The sequence below is a fragment of the Epargyreus clarus genome, unplaced genomic scaffold, assembly GCF_041222505.1.
Source record: "Epargyreus clarus isolate Ecla_fem2 unplaced genomic scaffold, WU_Ecla_fem_2.2 ptg000036l, whole genome shotgun sequence".
Lineage (NCBI taxonomy): Eukaryota > Metazoa > Arthropoda > Insecta > Lepidoptera > Hesperiidae > Epargyreus > Epargyreus clarus.
The window spans coordinates 7003136-7031036 of record NW_027332241.1 but is presented as its reverse complement, the minus strand read 5'-3'; the positions used below and the strand labels follow the sequence as shown (position 1 = coordinate 7031036).

The 27901-nt window shown below is 37.9% G+C and overlaps 3 protein-coding genes across 5 annotated transcripts; 2 read left to right on the top strand and 1 right to left on the bottom strand.

The window, feature by feature from the left end:
• Nucleotides 1–162: 162 nt before the first annotated feature.
• LOC140756843 (uncharacterized) lies at nt 163–4056 on the top strand. Its single transcript, XM_073092372.1, has 7 exons — nt 163–195; nt 622–763; nt 1176–1369; nt 2095–2252; nt 2450–2509; nt 2977–3059; nt 3992–4056. The coding sequence occupies exons 1-7, from the start codon at nt 163–165 to the stop codon at nt 4054–4056; spliced, it is 735 nt and encodes a 244-aa protein (XP_072948473.1).
• Nucleotides 4057–4771: 715 nt separating this feature from the next.
• Nucleotides 4772–27793, bottom strand: Pus10 (Pseudouridine synthase 10). Its single transcript, XM_073092449.1, has 12 exons — nt 27612–27793; nt 26537–26934; nt 25875–25984; nt 19584–19723; nt 18828–18929; nt 17744–17865; nt 15924–16037; nt 14650–14752; nt 13014–13120; nt 12076–12169; nt 10968–11157; nt 4772–4968 (listed from the first exon to the last, which is right to left on the bottom strand). Exons 1-12 carry the CDS (start codon nt 27732–27734, stop codon nt 4790–4792), a joined length of 1782 nt encoding a protein of 593 aa, XP_072948550.1. The 5' UTR covers nt 27735–27793; the 3' UTR covers nt 4772–4789.
• On the top strand, nt 5699–10158 carry LOC140756915 (uncharacterized). 3 transcript variants are annotated; one of them, XM_073092452.1, is made up of 6 exons: nt 5699–5834; nt 6605–6729; nt 7130–7319; nt 8061–8270; nt 8862–9056; nt 9716–10158. In XM_073092452.1, the coding sequence occupies exons 2-6, from the start codon at nt 6725–6727 to the stop codon at nt 10103–10105; spliced, it is 990 nt and encodes a 329-aa protein (XP_072948553.1). In that variant the 5' UTR covers nt 5699–5834; nt 6605–6724; the 3' UTR covers nt 10106–10158. The 3 variants fall into 3 exon arrangements, with proteins under 3 accessions (XP_072948553.1, XP_072948551.1, XP_072948552.1); XM_073092450.1 differs by having other exon boundaries at nt 7092–7319; nt 9716–10157; XM_073092451.1 differs by having other exon boundaries at nt 5735–6083; nt 7092–7319.
• Nucleotides 27794–27901: the final 108 nt, after the last annotated feature.

The window sequence follows — 27901 nt, the reverse complement described above, 5'->3', positions numbered from 1 at the left end:
AGGTATAGAATTTAATTAATTCCATGTAAAAAATACTCGCTATACCTCGTCGATGATTAACGGAAATCCTTACAAAGTGTACTCAAATAATATTTATGCCCCAAAACTATAAAGTACATGATTAATTACATAAGATTCAATTTAACACATTATTAAGCACAAATGGAACATGCTATAATAAAATTAGAGAACAAGGTATTCCATTAATGCATATACCTACAATGTATTTATATTTTGTAAGTTTTTTACTACTGAAGATTTAAATACTTTCTTTTGAGTTCATAGTAGGGAAAAGTTTTTTTTATAATATAAAAGTAGCAGGCGAGCATGCAGTCCACCTGATGTTAAGTGGCTACTGCCGTTCATGGACAACTGTAATCAACCCCAGATAGGATTAGATATTCCTACCTGAGGTCGGCCACAGATGCGCCGCTACCCCTGAGAACTAAGCTGGAACGCCTCGGAAAAGTATGTCTCCCTTACCACACCGTTCAAACCAGAACACATTAGTGCTTAACGCTGCTGTTATGAGGCAGATAAGGTGTGGTGGTGGTGCTGCCGGAGTCGAACCACAAAGGTTTCTACCACATTCAAGTATGTAATAATTGTTTTTTTTTTCAGATATACAGTTTTTTAGTATTCTGTATTACGGGCACAGCATCTTTCAGTCTCCGCCAACCTGGATGGTTGGACAAAGTTGTTGTTTACCATAAAAACAAGCTTTTTGACGATTTTCGAAAACTACCCACTGTAAAGATTAAAGGTTTGCTAAATTATATAATAAGAAGTAAAATAATAAATTATATTAAGATTCCCTAATATTTGATGTCTCAGCTATATAAACATATCTGTGGTTGCTTAAACAATTTTCTGTAAAAAATATAAATTATAAGTTTAATAAAAAAAAAACAATGACTTCAAGTTATTTAATTGTGCTTTAAAATTAATCTCTTGATATTGTTCTTATTAGCACAGTATCAAATTTTGAATTACATTTAGTTTTTTATAAAAAAAATAACATCTGGCTCGATGGACCATTTCTTAAATATTAAAAATGTTCATTTATCCGGTGATACACCTTTCAAATCCTATGTATTTGTCTAGAGATAGAACCTCTGCTTCATCATAAAGCCTATATCTAAAAATACCCTTATTAATAATAATTTCTTTCAAAGCAACCCTCGAAGTCGCACCACCAGGCTACGTTGACTCCACAGAATGGGACTTCCCCTCTGTCATACGCCTGCTAAATCTCATACGAGCGAGCGAGACGGCGATACCTGTGCGGCGTGCGCTTCGAAGAATCTTGGGGGGTAGACGGAGAATGAATTTTCAGGAGAGCGTTAAGGCTTTTCCTAGCTTAAGTAAAGTAAGTATTAAAAAAAAAACTCTCTTACTACGAGTAACATGAGTTGCCTGATTAGTTCGAACACTTTTAGTATAATTATACCGCCTTTAATTTTTCTGGTTGACTGGGAGAAAATGCTATTTAGCATTAAGTCCGCCTTTTGTACCACATTTATTTTAATATTGACCATATATAAAGATTAAATATATAAATAAAATACTAAAAGAACCCCTTAACGTTCAAATTGTTATAATCATGGTTTGCATTTTAAAATTATGTTTAATTAGAGGTTATTATTTATTGCGGACCTACATCCCTAACTTTAAGAACTCGAGCGGCTACCGTTATACATACTTTGTAAAAACTTCATTTCTCTGTACCGGTTCAAGAGATATAGCCCTGTGACAGACAGCGAGGGTTTAGTAATAGGGTTCCGTTTTAGCAAGGGGAGATCTCTCTCCGGGCTAGGTGATCGTGCCCGGGGAGCGGCCGTGCTCCAACAGTCTCAGCTCGTAGCTTGTATATATGCAACATGTTTTAGAAAACTTCGATAGCGTGATTCAGCAGCGCCATCTCTTGACGAGTAGCGGGAAGTCGCTACACCATATTTACCCTTTCTGTACGGAACCCTAAAAAAATTAATTTGCCACGAAATACAAAAGCGCGCCTGAAACCAACTAGCGGTCTCCCATCCGAAGTTGTTGACAAAACTGCGGAGTTTTTTACTTTTATTCCTGTATTCCCAGGACCTCAAAACGTACATCTACTATGACTGGGACTCCGGCGAGTATTACGGAGACGTGGTAACCGAAGAGACTTTCCCTGATGATGAAGCCATCATAGTGGTGTCCAATCCTGTGGAAGCACGGCTGCCTAGCGCGAAGATCAGTATTAGTCTACTGCGGTAAGTTCTAGGCATCTTTAAACTTCTAACAGCTGTGTTAAGAACTGCTGGGTTGATTTTCCATTGCCTACTATTATTTGAGCAACTAGTAGGTTAGGCGATTAGTAGTGGTTAATGCAACTTATTTATGTATTTTTTAATATTCTACCACCTTCAGAAGATACTCGACTAATTACTAATGGTGAAGGTTTTTACAGAGATATTCTCGAGTCCAGAGCGAAAGCAGCTAGATACATGCCAACAACACAAAAAACTTTGTAAGTTCCTCAAAAATTGTTTTTCAAAACAAATTTAGTGGGTACACCCCCATTACTTACATCCCCTTATTCTTATTTTTTCGATATCTTATAAGCATGAGGCTTTGGTACCTTTTATCGCTCGACTGGATTCTCCTAAAACTGGGAGTATCTTGAAGTATATTTTACATCACTGTTACATTTCACATCAGTGGAAAAAGATGCAAGTATAGCCTATATGTATGTATATCTAATATTCTCAAGCTGGCCATGGACAACTGTAACCAACTCCATATATAACAAGTTTAAAGCCGATCACAGATATATTATCGCTGTTAAGGACTAAATTCGCCTCATATGTAAGTCAGTCATCCACACACTTCCACCGAAACACAACACTGCTTTCCGTCAAAACAAGTGTGGCGGTGGTACCCCCCTGGCCGAACCGTGATTGTTCTATCAACTTTCAAAATTAATACTCTTTGTAGCCCGTGGTCATCGATGACAAAAGCCACCACAACAGCAGCGCCAGCAGACGCCACGAAGAATGAGGATTCAGAGGATAATAAAGGTGAGATAAATGGTCACTAAGCATCTGCCGAGCATAATTTTTTTTTTTTTTTTATAATATGAGAGTAGCAGACGAGCATGCAGTCCACCTGATGGTAAGTGGCTACTGCCGCCCATGGACATCTGTAATCAACCCCAGGTAGGATTAGATATTCCTACCTGAGGTCGGCCACAGATGCGCCGCTACCCCTGAGGACTAAGCTGGAACGCCTCGGAAAAGTCTGTCTCCCTTACCACACCCTTCAAACCGGAACACAGCAGCGCCTAACACTGCTGTTATTAGGTAGAAATAGGTGTGGCGGTGGTGCCGCCGGAGTCGAACCACAAAGGGTTCTATCACCTTCGAAGCCGATTTCTAGCCGATTGGCATTGACTGACAACACCAAACCTCTATATTCCAAGGTGGTAGGTGGTTTTTGCCTCATAACAACTGCGTTATACGCTGCTGTGTTCTGGTTTGAAGGGTGTGGTAAGGGAGACATACTTTTCCGATTCCATCCAGCTTAGTCCTCAGGGGTAGCAGCGCATCTGTGGTCGACCTCAGGTAGGAATATCTAATCCTATCTGAGGTTGATTACAGATGTCCATGGGGAGTACATGGGCGGCAGTAGCCTCTTACCATCAGGTGAACTGCATGCTCGTCTGCTACTCCTATATTATAAAAAAGGTGGACTGAATGCTCGTCTGCTACTCTAATATTAAAAAAAAATGTTGCATCCACACACTTGGCATTTACTGCAAACTCTCTATCCACACATTTGAATTTGTAAATGTTTGTCACGCATAATCAAAGTATTTAAGAATGATATGCTCGGAACAATAACCAGAATTTTAGATCCGATTTAAATTCGATATAAGCAATAAATTGTACAGATTCATTATTAGTCTCGACTGTAGTATTCGATTACATTCAATCAAAAACTATTTTTCTAGATTCCACAGGTGGTACGGATGCAACAGGGGGTGGTGACGCCCCCGCAACGGACGCTCCGGAATAGTAATAATCTTATGCGAATAAATGTTTAAAGGATGTGGGTAGTTTTATTTTCACTTTGTGAAACCTGTGCGAACAATATGACACGAGATACGTCATCTATCACGAGATACGAATATCAATATCACTAATTTCGATATTATTTATATCAGTATCACAATTATTCGTATCGGTTATATTAATATCGATATCGTAAATATCGGCATCGATACTATTACTCTTATTATTGGCTTTAATATCGATATCGCTAATATCAGTTTTATCAAAATCGTTATATCGATTATTACTTATGTAATAAACGTTATTATTATTTTATTATTATAATATTGGTTTCATTGATGTCAGTTGGCAATATCAATATCACTATTAACGGTATTAACGATGTCACTAATATTAACATTATCACTTTTGATATCGTTAATATCGGTATCATAAAAATCGATATCATAAGTATGGGTATCGATATCACTATAATCGGTGTTATTATAATAGGTATTATTTTAATCTGTAATTGGACTAAATCGATATCATTATAATCGATATCAGTAATATCGATGTCGTTGTTTTTTTTAATATCGGGAGTCCCGATATCACATATATCGATATCGTTAGTATCGATATCATCAGTATGGGTATCGTTAATATCGATATCGTTGGCAATCATAGATATGGGCTACATCTTAACCTACTTGGGGTAGTGTATAAATGACACAAGGCTCGTATATCCAATACATTTATTACTGTGCGGCGGGCGGCCAGCTCAGCGCGACGGCGGCGACGTCGAGCGCGGCGAGGCGCGCGGGCCCGAGCGCGGCGGACAGCGCGGGCGCGCTGCGCCGCAGCTCCCCGTGCGCCCACTCCTTCACGTACGTGCCCGCTGATGTAGTCACTAGCACGCGGACGAGGCGAGGGTGATCTGGAACAAGGTTTAGCGTTAAGCCGGCTACATACTCACGCGAGAAGTCTGGCCGAGAAATTTCGCCGAGAAATTGCGCGAGAATCGAGAAGATATCTATACATTCATGTGATCTTCTCATTCGCATTTTCAACTGTTATCCACAACGGACGACAGTGTAGTGATTGTAGCTACACACCAACATACAATGTCATGGTCGCACTGAGACCGGAGAAGAATGTGTTGTCGTTCTCTTTTCTCGCCCGAGAAACTCTTTGAAGCGGGCAAAAATACCAACACCGATCGGAGAACAAGCGAGCGCGAGAACGAGAGGGCAAGAAAGCTATCGCATTCACGCTTCTCGGGTGTTCTTGGCGTAAGTCTATATCCGGGGTTATACTATCCATCTATCCTCGATACAAATTCTCGCGTTCTCGCTTCAAAAAATCGACAAAAATCGGAGAACAAGACGAGAACTCGAGAAGAATACTATAATCGGCTCCACATTCCCGTTTCGCGTACTTTACTCACGTTCTCGCGAGAATGTGGAGCGTGCTTTACAAATTCAAACCCGTGAATAGTGTTTACGTTAGATCATGTGTAATTTTCGGCCACTGGCTACAGTATATCAAAAAAAGAGAAAGATCTGTAGAATTCAAGAAAAATACATATTTTTTTTTTCAAAAATATTCCTGCTCAAAATTATTTAAAATAAGTTTTCTTCATTGAATTATTCAATATGGCAACACTAACAATATTCCTTCAGTGTCAAGTTTCGAAATCTGTCAAACTGCACACAACACAAGCCATAATAATTAACCGGCTTATTTAATGTGTTTTATGAATTCTTGAGTTTTTCCTGCAATCGATTTGGATTTTGTTGACAAGTATTCAATATCAGTTTTTTAGACATCTCACTTACAACTTAATACAACTTATTTGTAATACGTGACACGACATACTTTTTAACAAGCGAATAAATTTTATTCGATATATTTATACATTAAAATACTAGAAACAACACACATACTAATTAAACTAGAAAAAAATATCAAATTATACAGTAATAGAAAGTCATTTACATTTTCTTTGCATATAATATAGGAGTAGCAGACGAGTATGCAGTCCAGCTGATGGTAAGCTACTGCCGTATGGACATCTGTAATCAACCCCAGATAGGATTAGATATTCCTATCTGAGGTCGGCTACAGATGCGCTGCTACCCCTGAGGATTAAGCTGGAATGGTGGAAAAGTATGTCTCCCTTACCATACCTTTCCAAAAACACGGCAGCACTTAACATTGCTGTTATTAGGTAGTAATAGGTGTGGTGTTGTTGCCACCGGAGTCTAACCACACATTTAATTAATTATCTTATATATAAAATTTTCGTGTCACAATGTTAGTAACCGTACTCCACTGAAACGACTTTACCGATTTTCACCAAACATTATATGCATATTCAGTAGGTCTGAGACTCGGCTACTATCTATTTTTCATACCCCTAAGTGATAAGGATTGTTCACCCTTAACATTTTTTTATTTATATGGCAACACAACGTTTGCCGGGTCAGCTAGTATATATATATTAATTAATTACTATCTTCCTTTTTTACTATAGCAGCTAATATTTTTATACTTCTTTTATTTATTTTTAGATATTTACAAAATGGTGTCATGTACGAAATGTTGTATGGAAGTGAATGAAGATTGTCCGTGTTATCATACGGATGATATGGGGTTTGAAATAATGACTTTAATTGAATATGAACTAGGCCATGAGGTAAATATATTAAACTAATATTATAATTTATCATAAACCCATTACTATCCCACTGCTGGGCATGGGTCTCCTCTCAGAATGAGAAGGATTAGGCCATAGTCCACCGCGCTGGCCAAGTGCATATTGGTAGACTTCACATACCATTGAATTATATTTTTTATAGGTTTCTCAAGTATGCAGGTCTCCTCATAATGTTTTCTTTCACAATTTATACAATTGATGATTAAAATCTAATACTCTCATAAGTTAGAGGAATCAGGAGATTCGAACCTCGGACCCCTCGATCAAGAGGCTGTATTTATTAACCACTAGGCTTTCACAGCTTACAACATATCAAGAATTATATTTCGAATTTTTTTTAGGTGGACGCAAATGAAATATTATGTGAACAATGTTTCAGAAACATTATTTCATCATTGTCTTCGCCCATTCCCCATGGTGACACAAACTTGTTAGATGAAGAGTTTAATTCTGAATGCGATACATATGTCTGTGTATTGTGTCAAGGTACATTGTCTGGGAAGCGCACACATTTCCTTCCAGAGGGGCCGGAACGGCATCTAATATCAGAGAGAATATTACCCAAACAAGTATGTTTTACTTATGTATTATAAATAATTTATGAGTATTTTTTAACAAAAACCAAGATAAAAAATAACATTTGGAGGACCTGCCCTAAAGACTCCTCACATCAGATGACCCAAGGGCTGGCAACTTTTTGTCCAATAGGAATTTTGGACAATTTTTTTATTTTGTAAAAATTGTAAAAATATATAAAGTGTTTAACTAATTCGTTATAGTTATAAATAAACCATAGGTTACTTAATTTTACTTTTTGCATATTTACTATGGGAATAATTTTGCATCAGTATATAATTTGAACTGAAGGTAAATTATTAGGTTTCCTTACCCAAAGGGTAAAAACTGGACCTTATTACCATACATTGGTACAGATTACCCTAGTTTTGAGAATTGAAATTGTCACTGTCATCATTTTCGTGTTTGAAGTATATTCAAAAAATGTAGTTTTTAGATCATTTACGAATGAAACGATATTTCTCCGCACTTTTTCTTCGATTTCGTGTTTTTACACCACTTAACTGCGCATGTCGGCATTATACCGCGTAAATTACACCATGACAGCCATTAAATGGCTGACAGAATTGTCACCCATTTAAGCCTTTTAATGGCTTTCTTCAATTACAAGGCAGTGAGATATCATACTTATCTATGCTTATTACTAAGCCTCCGCTGTCTGTCACAGGCTTCTATCTCTTGCACCGTAATATAAAGACTTATATAAAGAATTATTTTTTTGAATATTCTTGTAGATACCTGAAGGTGGTTTGGTGTGCTATGCCTGTTGGATGAAAGTGAAGCGTATTTTGCAGCAAGGGCCAGTCGATATTACTTTTAAGGACAGTGACAGAAATAGCAATATATGTGTGGTGTGTCTTCGATGCCTTAATCAAAGAAGAAGTCATTCATTACCCGAGGGACGTGAGCGGAATGAAGTTATATCAAGAATTCATCCACGACAGGTATGTTTTTTAAATTACAAGTATAAAGGTAGAAGCCTTTGTGGTTCGACTCCGGCACCACCGTCACACCTATTTCTGTTATAATACCAGTGTAGCGCTGCTGTGTTCTGGTTTGAAGTGTGGTCAGGGAGACATATTTATCCGAGGCATTCCTGCTTAGTTCTCAGGGGTAGCGGTGTATGTGGCCGAATTCAGATAGGAATTTAATTTTATCTGGGGTTGATTATAGATGGCATACGGCAGTAGCCACTTACCATCAGGTGGATTGCATGCTCGTCTGCTACTATTATATTATAAAAAAAACTTTTAAAAATTTAGCAATTTTTATAATATAGAACAAGCTGACAGATGATAAGTGGCTACTGCCGCCCATGAACCATAATCAACACCAGATAGGATTAGATCCCTACCTGAGGTCAGCCACAGATGCGTTACCCCTGAGGACTAAACTGGAACACCTCGGATAAGTATGTCTCTTACCACACTTCAAACCAGAACACAGCAGCGCTACACTGCTGTTATAACAGAAATAGATGTGACGGTGGTGCCGGAGTCGAACCACAGAGGGTTCTAGCATGTGCATATTTTCAGATTCCACTAAATGGCCGTGTATGCTATGCATGCTGGATATCAGCATGCAGGAATATACAAAGAACAGAAAAACATACAAATAATACAAATGTTTTGTGTGAAATATGTAGAATGGATTTGTTTCGAAGGAAAACCCATACTGTAGCAAGTGGGAGTGGCAGAGAAGCAGTGGCAGCAAGAATATACCCTCATGAGGTAATTTATTTATACGTTATTTCACCATACCGGTCTGACGTGACAGGGCCCCGGGTTTGATCCCTGGTCAGACATATCTAAATTATGAATTCAAGGGTCTGATGCGCAGAGGGTCCTGGGTTCAATCCCCGGCCAAGATAGATCTAAATGATGAATTTAAGGGTCTGATGCACAGAGGGTCCTGGGTTCGATCCTCGGCCAAGATAGCTCTAAATGATGAATTTAATGGTCTGACGCGCGGAGGGTCCCGTGTTCGATCCCCGGCCAGACATATCTAAATTATTAATTTAAGGGTCTGATGCGCAGAAGGTCCCGGGTTTGAACCCTGGCCAGACATTTCTAATTGATGAATTTAATGGTCTGACGCGCAGAGTGTCCCGGGTTTGATCCCTGGACAGACATATCTAAATGATGAATTCAAGGGTCTGGCACAATCCGTCCGTCTATGGACATCTGTAATCAACTCCAGATAGGATTAGATATTTCTATATGAGGTCGGACACAGATGCGCTACCCCTGAGGACTAAGCTGGAACGCCTCGGAAAAGTCTTCCTTACCTTACCAGAACACAGCAGCGCTTAACACCGCTGTTATGAAACATACATAATTGAAATATTAGTTATTAATCAAAAATTATATACATTGTTTATTTTTTTTAGATTTCCAAAAATCCAATTCTCTGTTCTTCATGCTGGAGACAAATAGAATATTATCAGTTGGCAAATGAAGACATTGAAACAGTAATTCCACGAGATCCAGTGCCAATACAGCTAGACAATTTCGCACACACACCAAACTCTAGCCGTCAGTGTTTTGTACCTCATTGCAAAAACCCAGAGAGATTGAGTGTGCCAAATTCCTTAAGGAAACACATATTACATTCCCAAAAAATATTCATTACGGATAGTGCAAGGATTTGCAAAGAACACAAGTCGGTTCACAATTGGGAGTTTTTGGAGCAGAATGCGTTCTCGAAAAATTTTACTAAACAAGAGTTAGAGTCTATGTTGATGCTCAGTATACAAGAAATAAACAATAATCTCAGTTAATAACAATTTTGAATATTAAAGTTAAATGAAACCTACATAACAAGTTTTTTTTTACATTGTGGGCATGATGACAAATTTCGAAATCCCCTTCTATCATGTAGGTAGAGTCCGCGCCAAACTTCTAGTCTGCTTTGAATATAGAAACGAGTCGCGTCGTAATAGCAAATTGTAGATATCAGCGGGACGAAGACAGCGCGGGCGTCCGCGGGTACATAGCTGCGTTAGTGTGCCCTTACGTTGCTACGGAATATATGCTTGTTGTGTTCGACCGTATTGGCTCTCTGACTACACCTGCGCGCATTAACTTCAGGGCGGACTTGAAGTTTGGCGCGGACTGTACATGTCTACTGACTCTGTATATATATTTATATTTATACTAGTGGTGCTCGCGGCTTCACCCGCATTTTAAAGAAATACATAATAATAAATAAATAATATGATATACATAAAACGGAAAATTTGTACCTGCATTGGAATGACAGTGGTGCCATCTGTCGAAAATTGGTCTTACTAAGTCTCAAACCCTCGTGGGCTCTTGGACAACAACTAAAGATCATCACTTGATCAAATGCATAGTTTCCGATTCTATAACTACTTACGAATTAAAAATTAATAAAAAAAAAACCTTTTCACACGGACTAAATTGCGAATCTAAACCATTCTCAAGTCCCCTTGAACACACACAACAAATTTCATCAAAATCAGTCCAGTCGTTTAGGAGGAGTTCAGTGAAATACACTGCGTGTGTCACTGAACTCCTCCTAAACGACATCCTAAACGAACATAAGAAATATATATATATATATATAAAGATTTATTGTTGTGCCACTTCAAAATAAATGTTTCTCTCTTTATTTCTTACCCGGTACAGCAAACGCCTCCAACGCCAAGATACCCCTCGTCCTGGTCAACAACGGTCGTCTATGCAACACCCGAATGGGTGTTTTTTGTGTGATTTTGATCTTCACGGCGTCCCCTTCGGGTGTGTTCCGAAATTCGTTGATCCTTTTGATATCGGCTTCTGTTACTCTCACGGGTGCATCTGAGGGCAACTGTATAATCATTAAATACTGATTGAAGGTGGTAGAACTCTCTGTGTGACTCCGGCGGCACCACCGCCACACCTGTTTCTGTTATAACAGCAGTGATAGCCTATAGATAATTGTTAAGAAACTAGGCCTCTCGATCGAGGAGTACGGGGTTCAAATGTCAGGCACCTTTGATTTTTCAAAATAATATGCGTATTAGAAATTAATTATTACTTGCTTAAACTGTGAAGGAAAACATCGTGAGGAAACCTGAGAGATTAATATAAAAAAATTTAAAGGTATGTGAAGTCTACCATTACGTAATTGTCCAGCGCGGTGGACTATGGCCTAATCCTTCTCATTCTAAGACGAGAGGAGCCCAGCAGTGGGACAGTAATGGGTTGATGCTGATGGACTGCATGCTCGTCTGCTACTATTATAAAAAAGTCAAATTCTATACCATAGATAAGTAAAGATTACTCACTCCTAACAAGAAAATGTACCCAGTTTTGAGAATTGAAATTGTTGCGTAAAAAAGTTTTACCACGTTTCCGTGCTAAAATGTCCCTAAAATATTTGAAATTATTATTATAAATTATTTAATTATCATGTAAATTACGCAGTATTAGTTATTTATTCGTAAATTTTCTCTAAAAATATTTTTGTCAAAAATTCAAAAAAAGAACTTACTATAATAAGCCATTTGCGGCTTCATTCAATTTCAAGGCGGCGAAGTATCTTTACTAATCTATGTTCTATACTTATTATTTCATGGTTTTTAAAACAGATGCTATAATGAATTTTAAAATGAGTGCTGTGTCGAATTTCAAACTAATGTCAAATTCGACGCTTCTAATTACAATTTTTGTAGAAATATTTAAAATTATTACTGTAAATAATTTTACAATAAGTACTGCAATGAATTTTAAAGTTCACACTTACATTATCAAATTCTGAGTGACCCAACTTTATACAAAGCGCTTCGTATGTCTTCGTCTTCGTTTGTTCCCCCTCCTTCAACAGCGTAAGATCATCCCTGTCAAAATAACTTTATATTTAGCACAAAAATATATAAAAAAGCACGTGTGATTTTATGTATATATTATGTAGGAAGTTACACTTCTTTGGCATATTTAATAAAGAAGTGAATTACAAAAAAAATACTTTTACATTTAACAAAATGTTTGTCACAAAATAATACGATACACGTGACGTAATGTATACCTAATTTTGTGATTTGTTTTTCTCTTTTGAGAAAATCTTGCAATATTTACTAGCCAACTTTATAGTGTCAATTTTAAATCTCGATTTTGTAAAAATCACTCATAATTTTTCGCAAAAAACCCTAACAGTAACATCGTTTCAAAAACATAGTAATATTAAGCAAATTATATAATATGATTATTTTTATTTATATATTGTCAAATAGAATGGTTTCGCAGAACCAATTATACAAATTGACACACACAAATTAAATTATGTTATACTAGCTGACCCGGCAAACTGTGTATCACCTCAAAATCTAGTTATCAAATATATTTCATATAAAATATAGCCAATGTTACTCGTAGACAATGTAGCTTTCGAATGGTGAAAGAATTTTTAAAATTGGCCTAGTAGTTTTTGAGCCTATTCATTACAACCAAGCAAACAAACAAAGTTTTCCCCTTTATAATATTAGTGTAGAAAAACAATTCGATGTCCACATAAAGAATAAATAAAAACAAACATCTATGTTTGAGTTTATGTATTTGTGTATGTATGCATATGACCTTATGCGTATGTGTGTATGTGTGTATGTGTGCATGCGTGTGTGAGTATGTGTATATGTGTGTGTGTGTGTGAATGAGTGTGTTGGACCCACAGCATAAAACACCCACCTAGTAACCGGCACCATAGATTTGACAACAACGTCTCCACTCTTGGAGATCTCCTCGCACGCCGTCGCCAGCTCTGCCGTTGTTAAAACCCTCCGAGGATCTGTTATCTGTTTGTAGGGAATTTTAAAATTAGTACTGATAGGAATTTTAAAATTGGCTAACGAATTTTAAAGTTACAACTGTAACAAAAATTAAAATTTGTTACTACTGTATTAAGATGGGTAAGCGCTCGTTCAGACACGGCGGGAACCGCGCGATTTCAGAATCGCATGGAAATCGCGCGAGTCTTATTTGTATGAGTTATTAAGTAATCGTTCTGACATAACCGCACGGTTAATCAAGCCACGCGGTTACGGCAACCCAACCGCCAGAAAATAGAATCGCGCTGCTCCCGCGCGTTTCTGTTACTGTGGAGTCTTTACTTCGCGTTCAGTTGCGTTGCGGATACCGCGCGGTTAGCACGTCACAGCTCGTGAGTTTATTAATATGCGTTTCAGAGCTTGAAATATCTTGCCTGATCAGTTCAATTAGTTCATCAAAAGATTTTATTGACATTCTCAAATAGTCAAAAAATTTGTTATCATACATTCTTAAATTGGGATATAACGTTACGAACTGACCATGTACTGGTCGGTCACATAATATTGGATGCACCCAATACCGCCTTTTTCTTTTCTTTTTTTTAAGGAGCAACCACAGTAAACACACTTCTTCGTCGACCTCCATTTTCAAACTGACGTTATTCCTGCACGACAATCGCATAATAACCGCTGGTGTCTGAATAGCATCACAATTTTGCGGTTTGAAACCACGCGATTCGTGAACGCGCGGTTCCCGCATGTCTGAACGAGCGCTAATATCGTAATATCGAAATTACTATTGCAAATAATTTTTAAATTATTTCTGTAAGGGATTTTAAATTTGTTACTTATGGGAATTTGAAAATCGTCACGTTAATGAGTTTTAAATTGCTAATATAAGGATTTAAAATGACTACTCTAAATAATTTCAAATACATCATTGATAGGAGTTTACAAATTGACATTGTAATGAATTTTAAAATGATTACATTTTCAAACACTAGTTTCTTACAATTTAAAAACCTTGTTATATTTTGGAGACATTTAATTAAACTACAAAAGGGCTTCATTACTTTGTGAGAAGAGACTCGTGTAGAAATGCCACGAGCCCCCTAGCCTGAGAGGGTGCGAGCTCAAAAGTGATCACAAAAATGTGTATAAATGAGCGAAGAAAAGAGGTCACCAGGACCAAGGTCAATCACTAAAGTACGTATTCGTGGACGGAAATTTCTTAGGGCCAATAAATTTGCAAAGGGTCTCTGTGGTACAGTTACGCCACTGTGTGTAACTGTGAGAAATAAGGGCTGGTATAGTCCGCGCCAAACGTCTAGTCCGCTTCGTTGTTGGGCACAACCACAAACATAATATATTCCGTAGCAACGTAAGGGCATACTAACGCAGCTATGTACTCATGGGCGAGAGCAGGGGCGAAGGGTGTCGGGGGGTCCCGTGCTGTTTTCGTCTAGCTAATATCTACAATTTGCTATTGCGACGCGACTCATATCTATATTCGGAGCGGACTAGCAGTTTGGCGCGGACTCTACAAGGGTACATACCTCGATGGCGAAGGGTCTACCCTCACCAAGACACCGCACGTCGACGTCCTCGCGACCGGCCGCCACAAACTTTAGCCTCTGTTCAGCCTCCTCTGAGGTAAACCTGACGAAGGTTTTCAATTTTTGAAGTGAAAACTTCCTTAGCGGTGTTGTGAACTTTTAGATTAGTAAAGATTACTCACTCCTAACAAGAAAATGTTAGTTTTGACAATTGAAATTGTCACTGTCATCTATTTTCGTGTTTGAAAAATATAAAAAAAAATGTAGTTTTTAGATCATTTACGAATGAAACGATATTTCTTAGCACTTTTTCTTCGATTTCGTGTTTTTGCACCACTTAACTGCGCATGTCGGCATTGTTCTGCGTAAATTACAACATGGCAGCCATTAAATGGCTGACATAATTGTCAGCCGTTTAAGCCATTTAATGGCTTCCTTCAATTAAAAGGCGGTGAGATATCTATACTTATCTATGAATGGGTAAAAAATGTTAAACTCGCGTCAGGACATGCCTGATCGTAAATTCGTAAAACAAAACAACCTGCAAAAGTCAAGTCATCCGGTGTCAGCATAGAAATAATATGTCAATGGGTATCAGTTCCATTATTTATTTATTATATTTTATTATTCAGGTTGAGCTTCGAAAGTTATTACTTCTGCCGACGCTTCCGGAGTGCAACCCGTTGATTATGTTTTTGTAGATTTTTAGAATGTTATTTTTTTAGTTAAGTATCCTTCTCATTCCGAGAGCAACCTGCACAGCAGTGGGACAGTAATTGGTTGATAATGATGATTTTTATTTTAGTTATTTAGTCAATTTTCAAATTAGCTTCTTGTCTGGCATGTGTGTACTTGTGTATATCCGTAAGAAGTTACATTTCTTTAACAATAAATGTATATGTGTATACGTGCAAGAAATGAAACTATTACAAAACAAAAAATAATTACATAATAATTGGTACATTGCACCCATGTATCATAATAATATAAATCATTGAAAATAATTTAAATATAATCAATATACTCGTAACGTTACGCTTTGGCGTAACTGTTTACGTTACAAAAATCGTTTCACTAACACTTTTTTCTCTCTATTTTCAGTATATAACTACTAAATTATAGTAACTGGAAGATTACCTCATGGAAAGGTGTATCCTCATACATGAACCCCAGACCTTCAATGGGCGGCAGTAGCCACTTACCATCAGGTGGACTGCATGCTCGTCTGCTACTAATATATTATTCTTCTATATAATCACAATTTGAATACTCACTTGTAAATATCAGCTAAGGGCTTAAAAATGATCTCCTGAACAGACGTCGGTAGCACCCTACGCCCATCTAACACCCACGGTGACTGGGGCAGGTTGCGGCTCAGTTTTAGGTACCTGTAACATTGTAATGTTCAATGGTCATCTACCACCCATTGATATATTCACAAATTTTCATGTGACAATGATACCATCCATAATCGAAATAACTTAGTGAATTTAATGAGTGGTTCATTGATAAGTGGTCATCTACCACCCGTAGATGACCACTTATCAATGAACCACTGAATATTGATGTGACAAAGGTACCGTCCATAATGAAAATAACTCGGTCAAGGTCAATGAGTACCGAAGATATTTAATAAGTGTTCACCTTCCTTCACCACCCTTAGACATATTCACAATTCACATATTCGGATGTGACAACAGTACCATAAAATGTCACTAAATCGACCGACTTCGTATTGAGTGGTAGCTCACCACCCTATACCAGAATCAGTTCTAGAACCCACCTGCCACCAAGGTCCACCGGATTGTGTGTACACACCACACTGACACACTTAGCCGCTGCCGAGGCGAGTGGTAGCACACCACACTCTACCACCAATACCAGAATCAGTTCTAGAACTCACCTGCCACCAAGGTACACCGGATTGTGTGTACACACCACACTGACACACTTAGCCGCTGCCGAGGCGAGTGGTAGCACACCACACTCTACCACCAATACCAGAATCAGTTCTAGAACTCACCTGCCTCCAAGGTACACCGGATTGTGTGTACACACCACACTGACACACTCAGCCGCTGCCGAAGCCAGTGGTAGCACACCACACTCTACCACCAATACTAGAATCAGGTTGTAGCTCACCTGCCACCAAGGTACACCGGATTGTGTGTACACACCACACTGACACACTTAGCCGCTGCCGAAGCCAGTGGTAGCACACCACACTCTACCACCAATACTAGAATCAGGTTGTAGCTCACCTGCCACCAAGGTACACCGGATTGTGTGTACACACCACACTGACACACTTAGCCGCTGCTAAGGCGAGTGGTAGCACACCACACTCTACCACCAATACTAGAATCAGGTTGTAGCTCACCTGCCACCAAGGTACACCGGATTGTGTGTACACACCACACTGACACACTTAGCCGCTGCTAAGGCGAGTGGTAGCACACCACACTCTACCACCAATACTAGAATCAGGTTGTAGCTCACCTGCCACCAAGGTACACCGGATTGTGTGTACACACCACACTGACACACTTAGCCGCTGCTAAGGCGAGTGGTAGCACACCACACTCTACCACCAATACTAGAATCAGGTTGTAGCTCACCTGCCACCAAGGTACACCGGATTGTGTGTACACACCACACTGACACACTTAGCCGCTGCTAAGGCGAGTGGTAGCACACCACACTCTACCACCAATACTAGAATCAGGTTGTAGCTCACCTGCCACCAAGGTACACCGGATTGTGTGTACACACCACACTGACACACTTAGCCGCTGCTAAGGCGAGTGGTAGCACACCACACTCTACCACCAATACTAGAATCAGGTTGTAGCTCACCTGCCACCAAGGTACACCGGATTGTGTGTACACACCACACTGACACACTTAGCCGCTGCTAAGGCGAGTGGTAGCACACCACACTCTACCACCAATACTAGAATCAGGTTGTAGCTCACCTGCCACCAAGGTACACCGGATTGTGTGTACACACCACACTGACACACTTAGCCGCTGCTAAGGCGAGTGGTAGCACACCACACTCTACCACCAATACTAGAATCAGGTTGTAGCTCACCTGCCACCAAGGTACACCGGATTGTGTGTACACACCACACTGACACACTTAGCCGCTGCCGAAGCCAGTGGTAGGCCACCACCCGCCGATAATAGTGATGGTAGAGTCGCATTTTCTAAGGCCTGCGAATAAAATTATAATTTAAAAAAAATACCTTTCTACTCTCACAGCCCCACACTAGGATTCCGTGTCGTGGGTGCTATAGACACACACTAAGACGAATACACAAACACCCAGACCCAGAAACAGATATTCTAAGTCATCATATTAAATGTACCAATTAATCTGAAATTTACTATCTATAATTGACCATATTCACTAAATTTATTCATGTATAACAATTATTTGTTTTCTTACTCTAAGGCATTAGGTATAAAACCTGTAATGTTAGCTGTAATGCCTGGCCGGGGTTCGAATCCGGAACCCTTTGCACAGCAGACCCGTATGATGACCGCTCGTGACCGGTCGTAACATTGAGAAAGTGTTAGAACCCTTTGTGATTCGACTCCGGCGGCACCACCGCCACACCTATTTCTGATATAACAGCCGTATAGCACTGCTGTATTTAGTTCTGAAGGGTGTGGTAAGGGAGGCATACTTATTGAGGATAACTTAGTCCTCAGTAGATTAAGAATCATATTTGGGGTTGATTACAGATGTCCATACTACTGTGACTTCTGATCATCAGGTATACTACTAGCTCGTCTGCTACTTCTGTATTATAAAAACAAAGAATAGAAAACAAAAACTGATCGTACAAGTAAGCAAGTGAGAATAAAATACCTTTTTCCAAGAAAGTTTCTACTAATGTCCAAAAATATTAATACTATATTAATTAATAGGTTACTAGCTGACCAAACTCTGTACCGCCTCAAAATCTATTTATCAAATATATTTCATATAAAATATAGCCTATGTTACTCGTGGATAATGTAGCTTTCGAATGGTGAAAGAATTTTTAAAATCGGTCCAGTAGTTTTTGAGCCTATTCATTACAATCAAACAAACAGTTTTCCTCTTTATAATATTAGTAAGAAGTATAGACTAAATATTATTTCCATAAAAATCCTCTATATTAGCTTACCTGTTCTACAGAACGCCTCGTAAACTCCGTAGTGAAACGTCGCCTTTGCTTACTCCGGGATTCGAACAGTTTTGGAGCGACAGTCTTCAATATTTCCAGCTCCTATAAAAAAAACACAATTTTAGTTATAAGTGAATTATGGTACTTACAGCCATTTAGTTTGAAACTTGCACTATGTATGTGTGGGTGAGGGCGTGCGCGTGCGCATTTGTATGAACGTGTTTGTGCATGTGCATGTGTGGGTATGTGTGCGTATGTGTTCGTGTGTGAGTGTATGTGTGCGTGCGTGTGTGTGTGCGTATGTGTGTGTGTGTGTGCGTGTGTGTGAACGTGTCTGAGCGTGTGCGTGTGTATGCGTGCGAATCTGTATGTGTGTGTGTGTGTGTGGGTTTATGCGTTTGTGTTTACAAGTGTAGTACATTTGGCGCCAAACTAATGAACTGATTTAATGTATTTTTTTTTATCTGGAAGCAAATTTATTTCTTAATCTAACTGGACGTCAAGTTTGTTAATTTTCTGAATATATTAAAATGAACGTCTGTCTGTATGTCCTTTATAGAATCGTAAAGTATTCATTTTATCATGTGATGATCTTTAACAAAGTTGTTGTGCATGAGCCCACAATAGTTTCTGAGTCGGTACGACCAATTTTCAACAGATGGCGCCATTTTCAAATGTATTTTAGTTGGTAGCGTAGCAATGCGCGCAATGTACGGATAGTAAGAGATAATTTTAAAACCTTAATATATTCCAGACCTGCAAATCATCAGGATAGTCGTAGTTGAGCGTGATCAGCAGTGGCGACACGGCACCTGAGTCCAGGGTCTTGTCGATGCTCGCGGCCATCTTGGCGGCGAACGACCACTTCCAGGCTTCTTTCAGCGCTGTCACATTACCTGAGGAAATATCTGGAGGCACGGCAGTGCCTCCGCCAAGTCGAGCCAAAGCCAAAAAAAGCGGCACGGCCGTAGCATACTTTTCTCGAAGCAATTCGGCCCATTTTCGACCTCCTGTAACTTCGTTGCATATGAAGCTAGAAGCCTGAATTTTCAGGAGCCAAGCAAGCATTGTGTAGACACGGTATATTTCAAATTTCATTAAATTTGAACCAGTAGTTTAAGAATTACAAGTAGTCAAAGTTCGTAATTTTGTCACTCACTCACTGACTGACCGATCATCAAAAGTTTAAGGCACTTCTAGCAGACATAGAAGGTTGAAATTGAGAATACAATTAGTGTTTAGTATATAACTCATGGGAAAACTAAAATATTTTGCAATTTCTGTCCAGTTATCTAGATACACCATCTACATTAAATAACTTTGTATCCTATATAAGTTATATAGGATGACAAAGTTACATTTGCAGTTAATGAATCTGTGTTTCTGTCCGCGAAATGTAAGAGTAGTAGGGGAGCCGATGATGTTAAATGGGTAGAAACTCGAGCGCCGATAGGTCCTATACGTTTGTGTAGATTACACGTTAGAGTGAAGAAAAGGTTGTGTGATATTTTTCGATTCACCGTGGGAATAGTGTCTAGATGATTCGAAAGATGTTAAAAGCAGAGTCAGACATACTCAAGGCGCGGCAGGTTAGTGATAGAGTATATATCTCTGATGCCGGAAATATGGTTATCTGCTGGTTTGGGACAGTCATACGAGAGGTAAAAATGGAAAAAAAAGTAACCAGCGCATTAGATTTTCAAAGGGGATATGAAGCTACCTCAGATGAGTCGCCCATTCGAAAAATTGACGATTCGATTCGAAAGACTGTCAGTGACTCTTCGAAGATTATTATACAGGATAAGATTATTATACAGGAAATTCCAACTGATGTTTTACTTATCATAACCCTTCATCTGACGATTTAGTGGAGGGGTTTTTTATACTGACGATTTGAAAAAAAAATAGAATGAGAATGTATGAAGAATAATGTATTTTCCATAAAATTTGCCTTTTCCTTTAGTTTGTTATACACCATTACTTTCCAGGGATCCAAGCTAATAAATGGCGCTATCAGATAGTGCATATTTTCTAGCATTATTTCCTTTATATTAAAAAAATTACCGCACTCGAGTATGTCCAGGTATAGATTTTTTTGCAACCTTATTACTCCCTAACGCCGCCCTCAAATCATCAGATTATAAATTTATTGTTTTCAGAATGTAATTAAGCTACTATAGATAATACAATTTTTTATTAATAGTCTGATGGACTTCCCTGGTTGAACCCCCCAAATGGATAGTTTAAGATACTCTATAGGATGTAAGGTATCTCCGATATCTTAATCTGCCGCGTTCGAGTCACTCTCGAAATCCCGTCTTGGGCTCCCCTACTATTATAGGCGACGTCAATTGTTTTTATTCTCGAGACAAAAGACGTTTTCAATTCCAACTTCAATTTAAATTCAATTCAAATAATGGGTGAAGTGCGAATCGAACTCGTACACTGAGGGTTCCGTACCACAAAAACATTTGTTTATTTTATTTTTATTTTTACTAATTGATATTATAGCAGCCATATAATGCATTGTGAACATTTCAACTGTAACATCTATTACGGTTCAATAGATAAAATGAAAAACGCCAAAAAATAGCAGGTCCTTATATATTTGTCCCTGTAGTTCCTGGACTAAAAAAGGGCTTCGATATTCCGTGCCTGTCGTAAAAAGCGACTAAAAGGGGGCTTCCGGAGTTGGGAGTGGCAAGAGGGAGCTCGAACCGTCCAATAAGTGTCCGCGGGAAGGACGGCGGTATGTGTAGTCGCATACCGTCGTGAACAAAGTGTTTGAAGGTGATAGAACCCTTTGTGGTTCGACTCCGGTGGCACCAACGCCACACCTATTTCTACCTAATAACAGCAGTGTTAGGAGTTGCTGTGTTCCGGTTGAAGGGTGTGGTAAGGGAGACAGACTTTTCCGAGGCGTTTCAGCTTAGTCCTCAGGGGTAGCGGCGCATCCGTGGCCGACCTCAGGTAGGAATATTTTATCTTATCTGGGGTTGATTACAGATGTCCATGGGCGGCAGTAGCCACTTACCATCAGGTGAACTGCATGCTCGTCTGCTACTCTTACATTATAAAAAAAAAAAAAAAACACCGGATAGTTTAGGAGGGGCGAAAACTGTTCTCCCAACGCAGAGCTCGATCGAGGCATCGCGCTTAGAGGACTTCGGTTGCGTTCAGTCGGAGATCCCGGAGTTCTCCGACAAACGTTGAGGACGGCCACCGAAGGATTTTAGTGCGGCTAAAGTCCCACATAACCCGGCGTCACTCCCACGTCGTTGAGTACCTTTTGAAGGTTTCCTCCTCTTCATAAAGAAAAAGAAGGTCTTTGTATGGCAACTCTCCTTTATTTGAAAGTTTTTCTTTTTACTTTTATTACTTGTTGTTAAAGCGGCCACCATTATAAATATGCCGTAAAAAAATTTAAGTTTCTATCTATTAAGGATCCAGAAATAGAGCTCTATGTCAGACAGACAAACGGACAGCTTAGAAATAGGGTTCCGTTTTTACTCTTTGGGTATGGAACCCTAAAAAGTTATATAATATCAAAAACTTTCCGAATTTCTGACAAATGTCATAAGAAGAAAACTAGATGTTACGGCTAATGTGCCTAAATCAGTTAAAACGCAGATTAGCTTGTCCATTACCTAAAGTACAAAACGAAGATTGTATCAATTTTTACCCCTTGACGTCGACCCATGCATGCTATGATGCGTCGTCGTGTCATGAATTTACGACAAACTTTGTATATTTTCACGAAACAATATCGCTTTGCGGCACGATGTCGCTATGTATCACACTACGTCGTCGTGTCGTAAAAAGGCATGTGTTTTAGTCCTAAGAACAAGTCTGAAAAGATGTTTCAAATTTTAACTACATAGTTAATCTGCATATTTTCTAGCTAATCTTAAGACTGCCTAGTTAATGTGTATGCTAACGTATTCTACAATCTAACGGCAACATACACAAAATACAATAACTGTCGTGAGGTAAAGCAACTGTCACCGTATTATAAAATAATAATAAGTTTGTTTCCAAGGAAACAAGTGTTTAGGCAAATTTCGGCCTTATTGCGCATAAATAAATGTCTATGAAAATAAGCTTACATATAAAAATTTACAATGTTCACAATGGAAAATCCCTAATAACTTCTAAAAGGATTACCCTAATTACACAATTCCTTTTGCCCTATCCGTTTTAGACCTAAACCTACCAAATGGCATTAAAGGCAAACCAATATATATACGAACAAAAAATTATGTTTTCAACTTACGTAATATTAGGTACCTAACATTTCAACGCAATATTACAAAAATTTAGTTATATTCATTTCAAGTGATTCGAAATAGGAAACTGTTATATAAATCGAGCTTAGACAGCCACTTTATAACATATTCTTGCCATGATCACCAAAAATATCAGCTCCTAGTGGCTTGATAATTGATAGCTATAAAAAAAACGAAAATCCACAGTTTAATGTTGAATTTAAACAACCGTCCATTGCACAATTAGGGTATTTTTTTGCTCCATTGCTTGTACAAAACAGTTACAAATGCGTGTAAAAATGAACTGACAGTCGCGCACGAGTCGAGTAGAGTCCCCCCGAGATAACTAGTCGGTAAGTGGTGTCTATGTGTGCGTTACTCCAGCCCACTTTGTATGAAGATTGACTTCTGTTAGTTTTTATTTTGTGGTAATACCTACCCGGAAAAAACGTGGAAACTATTATAAGAAACCTTTTTAATATAAATTATTTGTAATCTATAATAGCTATATATAAAATTATATTGTACGGTGAGTTAAGTTTTAAATAGAAGTGAATAAAAATATAGTCTAGCTGAAAATATGTATTATTAATATACTCTGCAAATAATAATTCTAAAAATAACTACAGTTGAATGCAAAAGACAAATGCAGACTAATAATTTAAGTATGAATTTGTTAGCGGTGAGTAAACTTATTGAAAAAGGATTTACTGTTAATTTCTTGAAAAACGGTTGCACTATTAGTAACTCTATGGATAACATCATCGCAACTGGCCACAACGTACATGGTATATATAAATTTAAACAATTTGTCAAATCACCGATATGATATTTGACAATGTCAAATAAATATTGGCATAGAAGACTAGCCCATATTAATCCGGAATATAAGAATATTATGACCGGGCTTGATGATGTGAACATTACGACGGATATGACGACTAGTAAGAAACCATTTCCAAACCTCTGAACGCGAACGAACGATATACTGGAGATCGTACATACAGATTTATGTGGTCCCATGGAAGCTACTTCACTCAACGGTTCAAGGTACATGTTATTATTTATCGACTATTATTCACGAATGACACATGTTTATTTTCTCAAATATAAGTGTGAGTATTTACGAAATTTCAAAAATATAAAGTGTTGAAATGGGAACTAGCAAGTCGAACAAATGTATGAGATCAGATGGATGAACGAAATTTTGTAATAGGGCTTTCAATATTTTCTTATCAACAAATGGAATTCTACATCAGAAGGCGATGCTATATACCCCTAAACAAATTGTTGTGGTTGAAACAGCTAACAGAACTATTATTGTAAATGCGAGAAGTTTAAAACGAATGTTATCATTATTAAATAAACATTTCATTTAATTTCATTTCAGAAGTCAGAAGTATATTATAAATTGAACCGAATTTGAGCAAGAGCAGTAAATACTGTGGTTTATATAAAAAACCGGAGTCCGACGAAGTCAGTGACAGATTACCAATGATTTTTGTCGGCTATTCAGAAGAAAGTAAGGGATGTCGATTATTTAATACGAAGACACGTTAAATCACAATAAATAAATAAATCACAATCAGTAGAGATGTTTTTTCCTGAGGACAATGGGAATAATTTCAGTTGTCAAAATAGTAACTTTTTTAGATTTAATTTATTGTCATGTTCGAATGAAAGTGATGATGAATGGCAAGATTATTTACATAACTACAAAGACTAACTACAAAAATTTAATTGGCTTTAAAAAATCTGTTGTTGAGATTCAACTAGTAGAAGGTACCGGAAAGGAAAAGAGTAGAAATATCTACAAAAAGGAATGAGATGCCATCAAAAACAATGCTTGTAAAAAGATCCAAGTCTCGCCATTCAGTTCTTCTACCGTAAAAAGTTTTGAGATCTATGTAAAACCAAGCCGGTAAATGTATGCAGTCCCTACTTAAGGGACCTTCTGTCTTAAGGTATTATCTCACTATCTAACCTAACAACATCTCATGGGACCATACCAATATTAAAAATCTTTTATGTTCTAAATAAATTGACGTGGCAATCATACTAATGTTACCTGTGTGATGCGATATGATAAGATGAAAACACAATGTGACTTGCAGTACGGTTGCCACGTTAATTTATTTAGAACATAAAAGATTTTTAATATTGGTATGGTCCCATGAGATGTTGTTAGGTTAGATAGTGAGATAATACCTTAAGACAGAAGGTCCCTTAAGTAGGGACTGCATACATTTACCGGCTTGGTTTTACATAGATCTCAAAACTTTTTACGGTAGAAGAACTGAATGGCGAGACTTGGATCTTTTTACAAGCATTGTTTTTGATGGCATATTTAAGTTTGCTGCAAACTCCAAAGGTTTGGTTCGACCACAACCTAACACAATCATGCTACAAGTTGCCAAACCTGAATAAACCAACTCTATCCACTATTAAACGTGGTAGAACCCTCTGTGGTTCGACTCCGGCGGCACCACCGCCACACCTATTTCTGTTATAACAGCAGTGTTAAGCGCTGCTGTGGTCTGGTTTGAAGGATGTGGCAAGGGAGACATACTTTTCCAGAGCAATCTAGTTTAGTCCTCAGGAGTAGTGGCGCTTTTGTGCCGACCTCGAGTAGGAATCTAATCTTATCGGGGGTTGTACATATTATGTCCATATGCGGCAGTAGCTTACCATCAAATGGACTGCATGCTTGTTTGGTACTCCTATACTATAAAAAAAACTCAGTGAAATGGTATTAACTCCGGAGCTCCCACAGAATACTCACTTTCAACAAATCCAGGGAATTTATCACATATTCTTAACACAATAGCCTTTTCTCTCAGAATGGTTGCTATCGGAGATGAGAGCGCACAGCCAAAAGTGTTGCATTCATAGCTAAAAAAATAAAATAAAAATAACACAAAACTATTTCACACCTTTTAATTTTTTTTGGAATTATATACAACAATAGCTATAATAAAAAAAAACTGCATTATGTGCACTTGGTAATAAAATATTAAATAATTTTTTTAAAATAAACCTTTTAGCTACAGTTTTTCATGACATTATTTGACATCATTCTAAATACAATATGGCTGATGCCCCGAGATGGGAGATATTTTTCATGCACTCCATAATATAATTATCAAATAAAAGAGATTTTTGAGAAGCATATGATAAACAAAACAATATTATAGTCTGCGCCAAACAGCTAGTCCGCTCTGAAGTTGTTGCGAGCAGGTGTAGTTATACAATTTGCTATGACGACGCGATTCATTTCTATATTCAGAGCGGACTAGCAGTTTTATGCAGACTATACCAAAATAGAAATTTTAAAAAATATTTATATTTATTTATTTTTGTTTGTTACTCCATCAAATGACAGGTCATTGTAAATCCTTTTACTTTTGGACATTTAGTTGGCAAATTTTGTAGTGTAAGCCTTACCCTTTCCTCTCGACCACATCTTTAACCATCTCTAAGGTCTCATTCCACATATCCTCCTGCAACACACCTAGACAACTCGAACAAACACTCAATTTCGGTCTTTTTGCTGGCGGAGACTCCACATCATTTGAATTCTCCGATACTTCTATTGTTGCGACATTTTCTTTATTCGAATCATTATTTGTATCAACCGACTTATCATTATCATTTAAATTTACTTCTGTTCTTATACTCTCCGATTCTATATTATTCATTGAATGGTTGGAATTGTGACCATTTTCAGTACTTTGTTCAGATTTGTTAGTCTGATTGGCATCTTCTTTTTGATTCTCTATCGTGCTGTTCTCTGTAGAGTCTTCTGAAGAGACAGAGTCTGTGTTTGCTGTTGAGTCTTGAAACTGTAATATTATTAGATTTGTGCCTATTTAAAATTAAAATTTGAAAATTACAAATGTACAAATATGGGTATTATAGTCTTAGTGATAAACCATATTTCCTGTAGTCTGCTTTGAAGGTTGTGGTAAGGGAGACATATTTATCCGACATGTTCCCAACTCAGTCCTCAGGGGCAGCAGCACATGTGTTGCTAAACTCAGGCAAGAATCTCATCTTATTTGGGCTCACAGATGTCCATGAGAGGCATGAGCCACTTACCCTCAGGTAAACTGCATACTCGTTTGGTATATTACAATATAATATATATTGAGCAAAGATAAAAGTCATGAATTTGATTCCTAGCTAGACAAGAATTTAAAATGATTTCGACCATACCATGCATTTCTACCCCCGGGCACTAAGTTAGAATTCCTCATAAGTGTTTCTTACCACACATCAAACCAGAACATAGCAGCCCTACACTATTGTTATAACAAAATAGATAATATGGCGGTAACATCTTGCCTAACCATGAAAAGTTCTAATTTTAAACCTACAATTAAATTTAATTAATGCAGTTTACAATAAAAATATAGTTCGAAAACGTTGTTCACTCATATCGTATATTCAAATGTGATTATTAAACACAAATAGTTATTTAGATACGTAAATATTCCAAATGTATTGTTTGTATACAAACTTTAATAAGGGTATTCTTCACATCTGTGTAAAACTTAGGGTTCTTCAGACCGATGTAGCGGAGGCAGCATGTATCACAACACCCTAGCTCCCTACATAGGCTGATTATACCACTTTTATCCATAATTAATTGTTTTTAAAAAAGTTAGAACATGTGGCCGGTAGCGGTTCACGTTCAGTTGAGTCAAAGTGTCAAATAAAAATAACATGACAGTGGCACTTGTCAACTTGTCATTTGATATTGACAGTAACGTTTCAATTCACTGTTTATACTTTAAACAAAAAAAAAAT

Bases quoted from the DNA above. Each gene is read 5' to 3' on its own strand.
- LOC140756843 (XM_073092372.1), top strand. From the start codon at position 163: ATGGAACATGCTATAATAAAATTAGAGAACAAG. The intron at 196-621 runs GTATTCCATTAA...TTTTTTTTTCAG, and splicing joins TAATAAAATTAGAGAACAAG to ATATACAGTTTTTTAGTATT. The intron at 3,060-3,991 runs GTGAGATAAATG...CTATTTTTCTAG, and splicing joins GGATTCAGAGGATAATAAAG to ATTCCACAGGTGGTACGGAT.
- LOC140756915 (XM_073092451.1), top strand. From the start codon at position 6,616: ATGGTGTCATGTACGAAATGTTGTATGGAAGTGAATGAAGATTGTCCG. The intron at 8,271-8,861 runs GTATGTTTTTTA...GCATATTTTCAG, and splicing joins CAAGAATTCATCCACGACAG to ATTCCACTAAATGGCCGTGT. The intron at 9,057-9,715 runs GTAATTTATTTA...TATTTTTTTTAG, and splicing joins CAAGAATATACCCTCATGAG to ATTTCCAAAAATCCAATTCT.
- Pus10 (XM_073092449.1), bottom strand. From the start codon at position 27,734: ATGGATAAAAGTGGTATAATCAGCCTATGTAGGGAGCTAGGGTGTTGT. The intron at 26,935-27,611 runs GTTTGTATACAA...ATAATATTACAG, and splicing joins TGAAGAATACCCTTATTAAA to TTTCAAGACTCAACAGCAAA. The intron at 18,930-19,583 runs GTCTGGAATATA...TTTTTTTTATAG, and splicing joins ACTATCCTGATGATTTGCAG to GAGCTGGAAATATTGAAGAC.